The sequence below is a fragment of the Eretmochelys imbricata genome, chromosome 7 (assembly GCF_965152235.1).
Source record: "Eretmochelys imbricata isolate rEreImb1 chromosome 7, rEreImb1.hap1, whole genome shotgun sequence".
NCBI classification, from domain to species: Eukaryota; Metazoa; Chordata; order Testudines; family Cheloniidae; genus Eretmochelys; species Eretmochelys imbricata.
Genome location: NC_135578.1, coordinates 64,227,668 through 64,242,145, shown reverse-complemented (window position 1 = coordinate 64,242,145; position 14,478 = coordinate 64,227,668). Strand labels below are relative to the sequence as shown.

At 40.3% G+C, this 14,478-nt stretch overlaps 1 protein-coding gene across 6 annotated transcripts in view; it reads left to right on the top strand.

Moving 5' to 3' along the window:
* KCNMA1 (potassium calcium-activated channel subfamily M alpha 1) overlaps window positions 1-14,478 on the top strand; it is an 845,861-nt gene that overhangs the window by 807,901 nt on the left and 23,482 nt on the right. For all 6 annotated transcript variants that reach the window (XM_077820942.1, XM_077820941.1, XM_077820940.1 and 3 more), the window contains 2 exons: window positions 7,904-8,017; window positions 11,152-11,282. In XM_077820942.1, the coding sequence (XP_077677068.1) occupies window positions 7,904-8,017; window positions 11,152-11,282 (245 nt within the window). The remainder of the gene's footprint in view (window positions 1-7,903; window positions 8,018-11,151; window positions 11,283-14,478) is intronic.

Sequence of the window (14,478 nt, the reverse complement as noted above, 5' to 3'; positions counted from 1 at the left end):
AAACCTGCTGATATGGCTTAATTTATTTACTAGTTTAACATAGCACACTGGTTTCCAACACCAAGGCTAACTGTGACAGGATTACTCATGTGAGTAAAGCAGGGTGGATTTGGTCCAAATCTCTGCACTTAAAGAAATGCTTCTAACTTTAAACCCAGTAAAAAGTTAAATAACAGTGTTACAGCCCACATGCAATGGACCCCAATCTCTAGAAACCCAATATATGTTAAAAGGGGAGTAAGAGGAAAAACTACAGATCGAACATTAAGGTTGAGAATTTAAATAGGAAAAAAGTTAGGGATTCCGATTTCCCACAGAAATGTTAAATCAACAGCCACATGGCATATATAGCATTCTGAATTACTGCATTTGCTACTGGTCCAAGGAAAGCTTGAATGGCCGGGGTACTGGCTCTCCTCCTTGTTTCCAGCTACTTCTCCAGCTCTTGGGGTTCTTCATGGCAAAAAAGAACCTGGATATGTGTAAAAACAGCTGGTTCCAATCCAGCTGTTGCTGGCACATGGGTGGTGAGGAAATAGGAGCTGTCCACTCAGAATGCATCCACCAGAGAGAAGACCCCAACAAGAGAGAGAAAAGGCCAGGAGGAGAAAGGGGGCACAGTGTTAAAGAAGTAGGTACGGGGAGTAGAAAGGGGAACAGAACAGACTGGAAAGGAATTACATGAAAAGACAGCAGTGCAATTAACTTTCTTAAAAAGTGTAAAATCCATAGTGCATTTAAGACTGTGCAACTACGTAAATACTATGCTTTTTCCATGAAGGCAACAGCTGTAGTTTGCAGAGGGATATTACCTCATTGTGAATTGGAAGCGGATCATGGGATTGCAAATGGGAGAGGGAAAATAGCCAGAAGCCAGTCTTACTATTAAGATGTGATCCAGACTGTGCTATAATTTGGAAATGCCCTGGTCTTTCATCTTTCTTGTGGCCTACTTGCACCAGCAATCTTACAATCTTCCAACTCTGCATTATGAAAATACTTTGCATTTCTGTGGTGCCTTACGTTAGAGGTACTCTAACGTACAAATAACTTCGCCTCACAAAATGAGTCTCCTATTCTGTCTGCAGATCTCCATAAGAGGTTTGCTGTACTTGTAAAAGACATGGTAGGGAGGCAGCTATGTGACGGAGGTTTACTAACAATCTAATCATCATGCCTCTCCTTATGACTTCATGGGTTCCTGCCGTTTTGCTCTTCATGCAATGCAGGGAATGTTTAAAACAACTGTATTTCCAGGTTTTATTATGCAAAAGTAATAAAACCGGGAAATACAGTTGTTTTGCTTATTACCTTAAACATTAGACACTGAATAAGATGATTCCCGAAGTACATTTTGTATGCCAATCCACATCAAGTAAGAATGCTGTATTGTGTACTTGGAGTTATCAAGTACAAAAAAAAAAACATTCTAGGGCAAAGAAATTCAGTGACCTAGACAAAACTGTGATCAGATCCTTTCAAAAATTGGAAACTGTAGCACTGAAAAATCTGGATGAGAAAGTCAACAAGTGAACTTTCACTTGGTTTCCTTTTTACCAAAAGGAATTGTAATTTCAGTAAAATTGTGCTTGCCGCCACAGAGTGTGGAAAGTTCATCTGGGGGAACATTGGTCGTGTTTGCCATTTCCAGGAATAATAATCCCATCCTAGCAGACATCAGAGGACTGCATCTCATCTTAGTTAAATTAGTGTGTGGGGAAGGGAGCAGTAGAGAGCAGACAGAGAGCTCCAAAACGGAGCTCTGCAAATCTAAACCCTTCCTGTGGTTTTACATTTTGTGTAAACTTGTGGTAAACGTGTCCTGCTCTATGGCTCCAAGTGGATATTATGGGTGGTTTTGCATGGTTTTGAGCCAAAAATCAGACAAAACTTGGACAGTTTCAGATGGGTTTTGCTCTGCATTTTTGTGTTTGAACCTGAAACTCAAAGTGAAACTCATGAAGGACAATGTTATGTAAATGTAAACTGAGAAAAGACTTCCTAGGAGCCTATGAACTTAACAGCCAGATGTGACGCTGTTCTGTCCCATAGTAAAAACCTAAAGTAAAACTTCTGTGTTTGTAGTTTCTACCACTTCAAGTAGAGATGGTCTGACCCATAACCCTGGACTGAGTGACTTCCAGACTTCAGAGGTGTTGAAATCCCAGCCCAGATCCTGATCTTTGTTTTATAGCTGAACCCTGACTAAATACGAAGCTACACCAAAACTGTTTAGATTAGAACTCGAGATTTCCCAGCGCTGTGCTCAAACCAAAACTCTGTCTCCGGCCCCAGGGGACTCTGCAGCTAGAATTGTTTCTAAATTGAATGGTTGTAACATATTCCCATGAATGTCAGCAGCTCTTTAGCTGCATGACTGCTGCTGAACTTTTCAGCTATGCCCAAATGGCTATAGTTTGGAGAATAAGAGGTAAAGTCTATCATTCCATTGAATTCAATGGAATATTACTGTGCAATGTCAGCAAACAGTGGCAAAAGGTGAGGTCCCTTTGTAAGACAATTCTGTCTGTTTGTCTCTGGTTAATGGCTCTCGCTCTATTTTCTCACATAACCTGCATGGTATCTTGTCCATCCGCTGCTTAGAAGCTCACCACTTGCATGCTGATTATCAATATTCAAAATATGATTGTTGTTTCTTGCTTCTCAAATAGTTCTCAGTAGTTATAACTTTTTTTTAATTACGTTTCTGCAGTCTTTAATCTGACTATTACCTCATAAATCCCAAGCACCTTTCCTAGAGTATTATTTTTTATAGAGCACCATAGGTATGCCTGGCATTTTAATGACAAGCAAGAGTATAGCCTTTAGCCCTAGCAATCTGGTTAAATTTCAGTTTGGAAAACTGAATCCTGCTTACCTGCAGTTGCAGGTAAATAAATATTCATCTTTTCATCTTCTCTTAAAAACCATGTTCCGTTACTGTGTGCTGTTAAACACTTGCTGCATTCCACCCTAGAGTACCTCAGTTCTGGATTAAATGATTACTTGCCTAGAGAGTTAGTAAAATCAATTTGTAAGGCACTAGGTGATCCTTCTGAATGGAAAGCATGTTATAAATTAAAAGGGGCAAACTGTGCCTCTGGACATGCGCTCACCCCAATGAAGTCAGTGGAAGCCTTGCAGTGTACATCCGAGGGCCAAATTTGTTACTGAATTCAAATTCTGGCAAACCTTCTGCAAGCAGTTCTATAAATCCAACATGTTTATTGCCCCACGGGGAAGGACCCTCCTCTAAGTCGCTCACTGGCCAATCTGTCTCCAGCAATATGTAGTAATGGATTGTGGGAAGACTGAGGAGTAGCTAGAATACAGCCACTGGATCATCTATTGTTGATTCAGTGGCCCCAAGCCCTGCATAAACTAGGCAGGCTATGATGATTGCTACTGCTGGTTCATAGTTAGGTGTAGAAGCTGCCATGAACTAGTTGCAAAATAGCACCCTACCTCCTAGTTGTGGGGAGAGATTTTATCTTTCTCCATCTGCCATTACGTTATCTCACACAGATTTCATGTACTCATGGGCAATGTGAATTTCACCCTATCCTGCAATTGTAGCTCAGGTCCCGGATGTTGTTTGTAGAACAAGTATGGCACTGCAGTTAGGAAAATCACTATAACCACCTGCCCTGGTTTACTGGGTTTATGAATGTTAATGGAACACGATTTGGAGAACTGAAGGAGAAAATGCAATATGAAAAGGAAAGTGAAAAAGGGCTCTGAGGAAAGCATGAAGGCTCTGTGCAAAGAAATTGAATCTTTTCACAGCCAAACATGGATCTTGTTTCTGGTTCTGTAATGAAATAGTTTTCCTAATACTGTGTGACCTGAATTTCTCCCTGCTTTCTGGGTGCTATTCCTTGATGTACAACCTGTATTTTCTCAAGTCAGCATTTGATGATGGATGTCAAAATACAGGCCATGTATTATGCATATAGCATTACCGATTTAAGGTGTTTACTTGTCAAATTGGAGAAATTCAAAAATGTCACATTCACTGAATCTGCACAGCTGTCACTTGTAGTTTTCCATGCCTTTAAATGAAAGTTCTGATAAAACAGTTTAGTTTTCCTTCGCCTTTTTTTGGTGGAAGACAATAAACAGCATCTAAAATTTATGCTGTGGGTGGGGAGGCAGGCTGCAAACAGGACATGTCCTGAAGGTTGGAATAAGGACTTTGTGGGTGGTGGATAGACAGATACAGACCCCAGATCCCTACATTTTCTGATTTTTCTTTTGCTAAAAATATTCCAGATTTTTTAGTTGTTTAAATAGCCAATTCAAATTAAGCACTGTCAGGGAAATGAAGTTGTGGACATGTCTCACATCTTCCAAAACCATAGAGGAAAAAATATTACAGCTCAGGATTATTTTTCATTTGTGAAGAAAACAAAATCCCTTTAACATGTGTCCCGCATTTCATACAGAATGCACTGTGTGTGCAATGTGCAATCACAGAGCTCCTGACAGTCTGTGCCTAACAGAAATGCCACCTTTACGTCAATCTCCTAACACCATCCTAAGACGACAAATATTTGAGGGGTTAGAGAGAGGTGGCTACAAATAGCCTTCTAGGGAAGAGTGGAGGGAGTCATGCATTTAGAGGCATGTTACACTGAGTCTTTACATTTTCCTCTGAGCTGGCAGGACGCTACCGACTAGTTCTACAATCTGAAGGGCCTGACTCATTGAAAAATGTGTAGTGGACACCGTGTCGGACTGGGAAGAAAAGCCTCTAGGGAAAGGAGAAAAGAGAGGCCTCTGATGATGGTCTGGACAGTGGTGTCTCATGCTAACACTGTCCACCACCAATGCCTCAAGGGCTTGTGGGGAGAAGGTTAGCCTTTTCTACCCTCAAATCAGTGTGAAGTTGGAAGGCTTGGTGCCAGTCATGCTGAGCTGTGATTCTCCAGTGGCCCCAGCTGCATTGGTGCACATACAGAGCTCTCTCAGTGTCTGTTGCCACTTGTGTTTTGAAGAGCTGGTGTGTTGCATCATGCCCCCCACTGCATAACATGGAAGTATACAAAACACTAACAGAGGAGTCAACAACAGAAGGCAGCTCAATTCTAGCGACCACGTCTCCAGAAGTACCACTCCTGCCCCTTGCAAAGTGCAGAGCCAGGACTCTCAATCCATAATTAATCTGCCTGATCTTTTGAGTCTTGGGAGGGCTCCTGGGAAAATTCTGGGTAGCCCAGTGTGAGTCAGAGCATGGCATAGATCTGTGATGCAACAGGGAGTGGGTGAGGTAGCATGTTAATAAAAGTTCTTGAATGGCTGTCACTCATTCGTGGGATTTGGCCATGATAGAGACTATCATACAGAAATCAACTGGGCATGCAATCTGCTTTTTTCCATGCTGGCACAGTAGAACTGATTTCAATACACTGAGTAAGGAATACATTGAGTAAACACTCTGACATACCCAGCACTTCCACCTGCCTTGAAGAAATCTGTTTGTTATCTGAATCACCATTGTTGACTGGAATTGTATTGCTGTGCTTAAATTCCCCTGTGGGAATTTGTGCCTTTCAAATCTGTGGAAGGCATTGAGACAACTTGTCCTCCCCCCCCCATCACCATTCAGAGCCCCTCTCCACAGTTTTCCTTCCCTTTTACATAGCCCATCCTCACAGGCCTTGTGCTGCTGGGAGCTTTCTTCCAGATGGCAGGGTACAGTTCATGCTGGAGTATCCTAGAGGATCGCAAGAGTTCGAGGTGGAGAAGGCCCACCATAACAAATTCATCTCCCTGCAGGGGTAGGATGATCTCTCAGCAATATTTGTTGCATCAGAGTGTGTGTCAAATTGACACCACACTTGATCTTAGACATAAGGCCAGAGTAGCTTCAGAACAAAACAGAGTTCTATCCCTCTTCCCAGAAAGGCGAACCCAGTAATTCCTACAGCTCTCCCAAGCCCTGCTAACTCAGAAGCACAGAGCTGAACTGGAGACCCATTCCATGTGCTCCCATGTGCCAAACCGGTGTTAGACAATTGAGGGGCCAAAATTAGTGCACTTTAAAAATATTTTAAAATATTTAAAGCTAGTTTGATAGTGGTGATTATTACTATCAAGAAAGGGGCAAAAATCCAGGTAAGGGACTGACATCGCATTTTGAAGTGATATACATTTATGTAAGGATTCTCTGATGTCTTATTAATTCTGCCAAAATTGAGGACAGGGGCAGAGGGAAATACAGTATCAACTCATTTTGGAGTCAGTAGCAGATGAATGTATGAATGACTTCAACTTTTTGTTAGAGTTTTTTGGTTTACTTAAATCATTGACAGATTCAGCCCTTACATCGTAACTCCAGCTTAGCAAAATAACGTGCCTGGGTATTACCTTTTTATGTTTATGAATTGTTCAGTGGCAGGTGTTCCTGCAGAGCTTGCAGGGACTCAGGTGGAACATGCAAGTTGCATAAGGAGGCCCTTGCTCCACCCCAGACCATCCCTTCACCTCCCATGTAGCTCTTCCCCACTGTCTCTCTATGCCATCCTCTCTCCCAGTGTGTGCACCTCTCTCCTGTTTATCTCCAGATGTCCTTCCCCTCTCCCCCACCCACCTGCCATATGTCAGTCTCTCTCCCCGGTTCCTCATTCCTTTCAGATTAGTGCTTCCTGCTCTTTCTGACTCATGGAAGCCATGAGGATTCTGCAAGATCAGAATGGAAATTAAGAATTCTGTGGGCTTCATAATGCTTTTGGAAACATCTTAAAGTATTAATACTTTAATATACTATTAATTTAGGCTTAAATAGAGACTGGGAGTGGCTAAGTCATTATGCAAGGTAGCCTATTTCCTCTTGTTTTTTCCTCCCCCCCCCCCCCAGATGTTCTGGTTTAACTTGGATTTAAACTTGGAGAGTGGTCAGTTTGGACGAGCTATTACCAGCAGGAGAGTGAGTCTGTGTGTGTATGGGGGTGGGTTTTTGGAGGGGGGTGAGGGAGTGAGAGAACCTGGATTTGTGCAGGAAATGGCCTAACTTCATTATCATGCACATTGTGTAAAGAGTTGTCACTTTGGATGGGCTATCACCAGCAGGAGAGTGAATTTGTGTGGGGGGGTGGAGGGTGAGAAAACCTGGATTTGTGCTGGAAATGGCCTAACCTGACGATTACTTTAGATAAGCTATTACCAGCAGGACAGTGGGGTGGGAGGAGGTATTGTTTCATATTCTCTGTGTATATATAAAGTCTGCTGCAGTTTCCACGGTATGTATCTGATGAAGTGAGCTGTAGCTCACGAAAGCTCATGCTCAAATAAATTGGTTAGTCTCTAAGGTGCCACAAGTACTCCTTTTCTTCTTAAAGTAATTAAATCCTTCAGCGGTCTTTGCAGCTCCACCCTAAATCTTCTGAATCAGACCCATCAGCTCCTGAAAGCTGCAAACATGGTGGTTTAACAAGCCTTAGAATGCGGTGAGAGGCTTAAGTAAGGATGCCTATTACTAGTGTTCTTTGAAATACTGATCACAAGAAAAAAACCCTCAAATATTAATGGCTTTGGATTTTGTTTCCAGTTTTTTTTAACAATGATCACATTTTGCACTGAAAGTTTTAGCATGTTTTGATGTAAAAACTGCTGTTTCACAAGTTTAGCAGAAGTGCGTTGTCTTTAATTGTTGCCAGCTGTCTTATACCATAAACTGCCTGTAATATTGATAGGCTTGAGGGGCTGTATTTCAGCAATACTGAATGTTAAGTAAAACAGCTTATTGTTCAGAGAGCTACAGGTAGAAATCTGCTATAAACTATCACAGGAGATACGTGCAATGTTAACATCTCGCGGCATCATTTGCATCAGTCTGAAATGACTTGTTACATTCTTTTCTGTTTGCCTTGCAACCTGTAACTGTCTGACATTCCTTCCTTAGGGTTTACACCACCAGGAATGGATAGGTCATCTCCAGACAACAGTCCAGTCCATGGTCTGTTACGTCAACCCTCAATCACAACAGGAGCCAACATACCTATTATAACAGAGCTAGGTAAGGAAAACAAAAACACGCCTTTCATGTCCATTCCCATATATTTTTCCATCTCCTTTTACAGGCGTCAGGAGAGTTACCTATTTCATAGCCAATGACACCATGTTCACTCTTCAGTTAACTGTTTTGATTTACTCTTGCTGAGGAAACATTAGGGGAAACTATTTCTACTTGGATTAAACAACTAAATTAGTTCTTCCCTATGTGTTTTCACCTTGTGTGTTCGTAAACACACACTACATTAGGCAAGAGGTTGTTCTTAGTGTATTGTACCAAGTAGGCAGGGTTCTTTGGGACAATCTCTTTTTAAAAAAAAAATGTTATGTAAGATGCCAGCAGACTTCCCTTCTGCATTTGAAAGGCTACTTGGTTAACCCTTCATGCTCCAAAACGTGTTTAATATTGCATAGTCACTGCATAGTGACATGACACTTGTCACCCTTGAGAATGGAGCAACTGGTTACCTGGGTATGATTTCCACTCTAGCTATAGATATTCGTCTTGTCAAGTTGTTGTGATGTGAAGTGCAGAAGCTTTCATGGCAAATACAAACTTGATTTGTGGTCCTTTGTCCTTTTTATTTTTCAGTTTTTTTTTTTAGAGCCTTACCTGTCTTAAACTCCCTTATTTTATTCTCTTTCTGTACTTTCTTTCCCCCCTAAATACTTTACTTATTAGCTAAGCCTGGCAAACTTCTGCCTTTGGTTTCAATCAGTCAGGAAAAAAACAGTGGAACCCACATACTAATGATAACTGAACTGGGTAAGAAGTGCCTTTTTCCTTCACATCACTGTCTTCTTTTTTGTTGTTGGTGGTGTTGTTTCTACCATCATCAGCTTTTTCTTTATTTATCTGGCTGTATCAGAGGGGCTACCCTCATGGCACTGCTTTGAATGTGTTTTATTTGTGGTTCTAGTAGAAATTGACTGTCTTGTTCTGGCCTTTCTTAATGATTTCTTTTTCACGCAGCATCAGTACACCTTTGATCACACTCGTCTGACCTGCCGGCTGTTTCCATAGCATCTTCTCACCAATTCATTTTCTTTGGCCTGGGTGCCTCTCTCTCTCTCTCTTTATTTCAGTCTATTGTCAATTTGACTGACATGTCTTAGCTCTCACAGGAAGTAAAAAAAGAAATAAAACATTTTGAAGAAGAAACCCGGGTATCATACCTTCCCTTAAGCAGTTTGTTTGTTTTGTTTTTTGTGGGTAGACCTTTTCTCGGGCTCTGAAGCTAAAGCAGCTTAGCTTCTATGCTGCACTCTCTCAATAAAATGAGATTTCACAAGGGGCTCCGAGCAGTGTTTGATTAGCATTTCCTGTGGTGCAGTGCTGTGCTCTTAAACCTACCCCCATCTAGCCAGGAGATCTTTCATAAAAATCATAGTAGGCTAATTTGCATCAGGAAGATAAAGATATAGTCAGGCTTAAACTGCACTTGTAGAATTCACAGAAGATTTGGTGTAAGTTGGAAACTGACACTCCGTACTGTTAGAAAGTCTGTGTCAAAGTCAGGTATTAGTCTTACAAGTCTGCCAGATAGAAATGGAAAAAGAGTACTGCTGTTCATAGTTCCTCTCCTCAGCTAGCAAATTAAACAAAGGCACAGTCTTTTCAAAAAGTATATTTTGAAACGGTACAACAGGCTGTCAGTGGTATTTTGCTTAGGAGCCCAAGAATAAATTGACAGACACTGGGCAAGATATAGTGTAGATGGAGCTATTTACCAGATGACATTCATCTGCATCATATAATGTAACCAGTGACTGTATATAGCTCTGAGAGATGTTACTTTTTAGTGGCTATGGCAAGGGATGTATGTTCTCTTGCCAACTCTGCTACTGATTCCGTTTGACCTTGGTTATGTCACAGCTAATTGGTGTCTTAATTTACCCATCTGTAAAATGGGGATAACAATGCTTATCTTCTTCACAGGGCTGTTATATTTTAGGCATTGTTCATATTTGCAGAGCTCTTTGAGGCCCTTGCATGACAGTGCAATACTATACTAGTGGAAGATAGCTGTTGAATAATGGGTAGTTTGATCAAATAAAAGTAACTGTCTCAAGACGATAGTTCAGAATGGCAGGCCTATTTCTAGATAGAGAGTGATCCAGTTGAAGTCAATGGCACTAGGATTTGGCTTTTTAGGAACATTCTTGTCTACTAAAAAAAAATACAGGGAATTTCCAATAACGATGAGACAAGAAAAGTATTCAAGATCCACACTATCAGATGCTGCAAAACTGATAATTTCTCAGACCTGGATGGGAATTGAAATTAATTTGTCATTTATTTTTTAATAATTTCAAAAGCATCTTTGGTGACACAAGTGATCAGTCTGCACTTTTATGACTGAGGAGTCCTACTGTGGAAAAGAAATGACTTCATCAAATATCATCTGCTTGATAAGATTTCTATCAAGCTGTGTGTAGCGGCATGGGTCAGGAGTGGGGAGATGAACTCTGGCAACTCGATGAGAATCTAAATGTCAAATGTTTCTTTTCTGAAAAGCTACCTGATGTGGATACTTCCTCACACTGAATGGAATAGAATTCATGGCTCGGGTGGTGAGGCTGTGGCTGAAACCATTTGAAACCACACTGTAGTATAGTATAGAATTGCATTGTATTGCTTTTTTATGTATTGAGGCAAGCTGAATGGGGAGCTTCTCTCTTTGGAGCTGCAGTTGCATTACCACAGTTCCATCAGAAAAGAAGCACAGTAGCAGATGTCTTTGGGTTGAACCAATGTTTTCGTGGACAAGGTTTATGTCACAAAGTGGATCTGACATTAAGAGTTCACTGCATATCCGCACAACCCTACTCATTGTATCTTGCCTGTACGGAGGGAAAATGTATGTCAGCACCATGGCAAGTGAGCAGGTGGTGCCAAGAAAGTCATTTTTATGGCACAGGGATATTCACCTTTCATACAAGCAAAATAAGGATTAACAGATTTTCTTAAGTGCATATTTTCACATCCACTTTGATTTCATTTTAAGTGATGTCAAAGACACGAGTCTGTGTTTCCAGACACATGCCATTGCTTTTTCTTTCTGATTGTGTCATATGTAAGGTCACATGCTGCACGCTAAGAAGCATATTATGATATTTTTATATTATTATTTTCAGTAAACGATTCAAACGTTCAGTTTTTGGACCAAGATGATGACGACGACCCAGACACAGAATTGTATCTTACACAGCCATTTGCATGTGGAACCGCATTTGCCGTCAGTGTATTGGACTCCCTCATGAGCGCTGTAAGCAAATCAAAACTTTCTCCCCCTTCCCCATCAGACAGACCATAGGAGGCTGATGCTGTGTAGCAGCTCCACTGCCACCATGCAGCCTGACGGACAAGATATCTTCCCCTACCTAGACCTTCATACGCCATGATTACTTTGGATGTGGACTGAGCCCCAGTTCCCCTCAAAGGTATTTAAGAACATAACTCCTGTTGTCCGTCGCAGTTATGCACTGAAAGACCTTTGAGGAGCTGGATCTGAGACTCTGTAACAACTAATCTCTCAGATCTTAGGGTATGTATATTGGCCTGAGACTTCAAAAGCAACTGGTGATTTTGGATGCACACTATTTTCAGAAAGAGTTGAAAGTCTGATGGCTTGCAGCAGGGTCTCTCAAATTGGCCTTCCAAAAATGGAAGCACTCAAAATCACTAGTCACCATTGGAAATTTAGGGTATTATCTCTAAAATATGAAAATTGTCTTCTTGCAGAACATAACTACCTTGACAGTTCAGTATTTTACACGTTTTACAGCTTCTAATTATTTTTTGTACTCCATCAATAAAGTGATAGTTCATAGTGACGGGTAACAAACAAAAGCTTTAGATTAGATCAGGTCAGCGGACAAAAGCTTGAATCTTCTGCAAAGCTTAATTCAACCAGTTGACCCTCGTGGGTCTGCAAAAGTGGGCTAGAAATCAATGGAAATGGGATTTCTTGAAAGAGTGGCTACGTCACAGTTCTGGGTCTGAATTTGCATGAGCGTGCTGTCAGGTTATTCTGATATTCCTGCTTGTATCTGGGACCAAGAATGCAAAAATATAAAAAAATTGACGTGGGTGTTTCAAAGTTTGAAATTGGTTAAAAACCAAACAGGTTTGTATAAGGTTTATTTTGAGTTTCAGTGGAGTTCAAAGTAAGCAGCTATTTTGCCTAAACCAGTTTTTGGCCATCCGTAGCAAATAAATAGTCTTCCTCTTTTATTTTAAAATCAGACAGAGAATACTCTCTCAATACAGACAGGGTATCAGTCTCTACTTTAACCTAGAGCGGGTCCATTTTTAACTGGTTTAGGCACTCGCTTAAAGGACTTCCATTTAAAAAACTTTGTACACTTTATGTGCCAGCAGATTAATGTTGGAGCAGCTTTTTGCAAATGGACCAAATGGAAAGCAAGCAGTCTAAGGGTTTTTATAGAAACACTGGGAAACTAACACTAGCAATTACCAGATTGATACTTTTCAATGGAACTAGACCTCTCGGGGTAGATGACTAAGATGCAAGAGGGATGTAATTAATGGAGGAGAATATGAAATGTTGTTTATGATAAGCTCCATTAAGCAGGCCTGTTATACTATATCTCTGATTTTAAAGTGTTCAAATGAGTATCCCTTTGGAGACCATGTTTACTCCTGATTATCCTAACTACAGCTGTTTCAGAAGACTCTTTTGTTGCAGTATCAGCTGTTATAATATGATTACTTCGTAAATTATGTTTTTTAATAATGTCTTTCGTGATCCTGATCAGGGTCTGTTGAAAAAAGTTAGTTTCCAGCTTTGATTTAAAAATAGAATTTAAATAAATCAAACTCACTAAAGGCCTCCTGGTTTACATGTGCTAAAGACAGTTTGTCCATGTGAAAGGCAGTTGTGCATATAAACTGATATTTGCCTGCGCGACCAATATGCTGTTTGTGCACATAAAATCTGTTTTGTGGGTAAAATGACTGTGCATGCCTAAAGCTGTAGATGCAAACTTAGGGGCTGGTTGAGAGTCCTTTGTAAAGTTGAACCTAAACTTTCAGAATATCCTATTGAATTTAGTTTCATGATCAGTTGGCTTAAGCCCCAAATAATACGGGAGGTGGGCAAAGCAATATTTTTTTTTATAAGAGCCAACTCTAACCTTCACCTAAAAGTGAAACCAAACTTTTGATGGTTCAAAAAAGTTCAGTTAACCTTTTTTTTTTTAACTTAAGTGGGCTGTAGCCCACAAAAGCTTATGCTCTAATAAATTTGTTAGTCTCTAAGGTGCCACAAGTACTCCTGTTCTTCTTACTACACTTCTGTCCATTCCAGCTGCAGCTTGAGATAGATGTAATGAGGTAATCTATTTTCATGGTATTTCATTCCAATAAGGAGCATGAAATAACAGTAATCTTATGAGATACCTTGTTCTTGTGAGTCAGTCATCAGCCAAATTTTGAAGACTTGACACATTGAGAAAGTCCACATAAGTATCCAACCAAACTCTAACTCTAAATTTTCACGAATAAAAGTTGTATGGGTAAAAGGTTTAGCATTTCCATGTAATACCTTGGAGCTCTTAAATATGAAGGTCCCAAACGGGAATTTTGAAAGCTGTTCACCTTACCAGACTAAGAAGATTCCTGAATGAAACTGAGTTTTAGTATTAGGAGGACACTGAGGAACTCTATCATATTTTAATGATAAATTGATTTATCAAAAGCAGCTAATGAAAATATGATTGAGAGCTTTCTAGACAATGGAAGCCAAAATATCAACCTTCCAAGTCAACATTTAAACATCAGGTCCATTTAGATTTCACTGATTTCTTTTCTTCTGTAGCTCCCTTCCCAAAATTTCCATTTAATCAGGTGTCTAAGCATCCCCATCCAAAGACTGTCTCATAATTCAACCCCTGCTGTTTGTTGCTTCACTTATTGAAAGGCTAATCCTTTTATTTATTACAGGCATTCCCAGAGTAACAGATAGCAATGTTGCAGACACCACACCATCGCTTTATTGTGCAACCACTAGAAAGATAAATTAGAAGAGAGAATAATTGTGTTTATGCTTAGATAACTCACAATGGAGAATTACAATTTAGAAACATTTCCTTTGAGCACAGTCAGTTTATTCTTCACAAAGTAAATGTGATTATTTTCCCCTCTAAATATCTAGCTACCGATGACATATCTGTTCATGAACTCTTTCTTCTGCAAAAATTCTTTGTCAAACTTCATTCATTCTTAAGTGGTTAAGATGGGGCACCACCATCTGAAGTCAGGGAAATGACTGTGATGCCAGAAATAGAGAATTCTGACTTAAGGGAAAGAAACAGAAGAAATACTAATCAGAGTGAATCCCTATCAAAATGATTTGCCAGTCTTCATTTGCTATACCAATGCTGTCTCCTCTTCCTACTGCTTTGCTGATGTGGGCAGGGTCACTCTCTCCTCCACTCCTG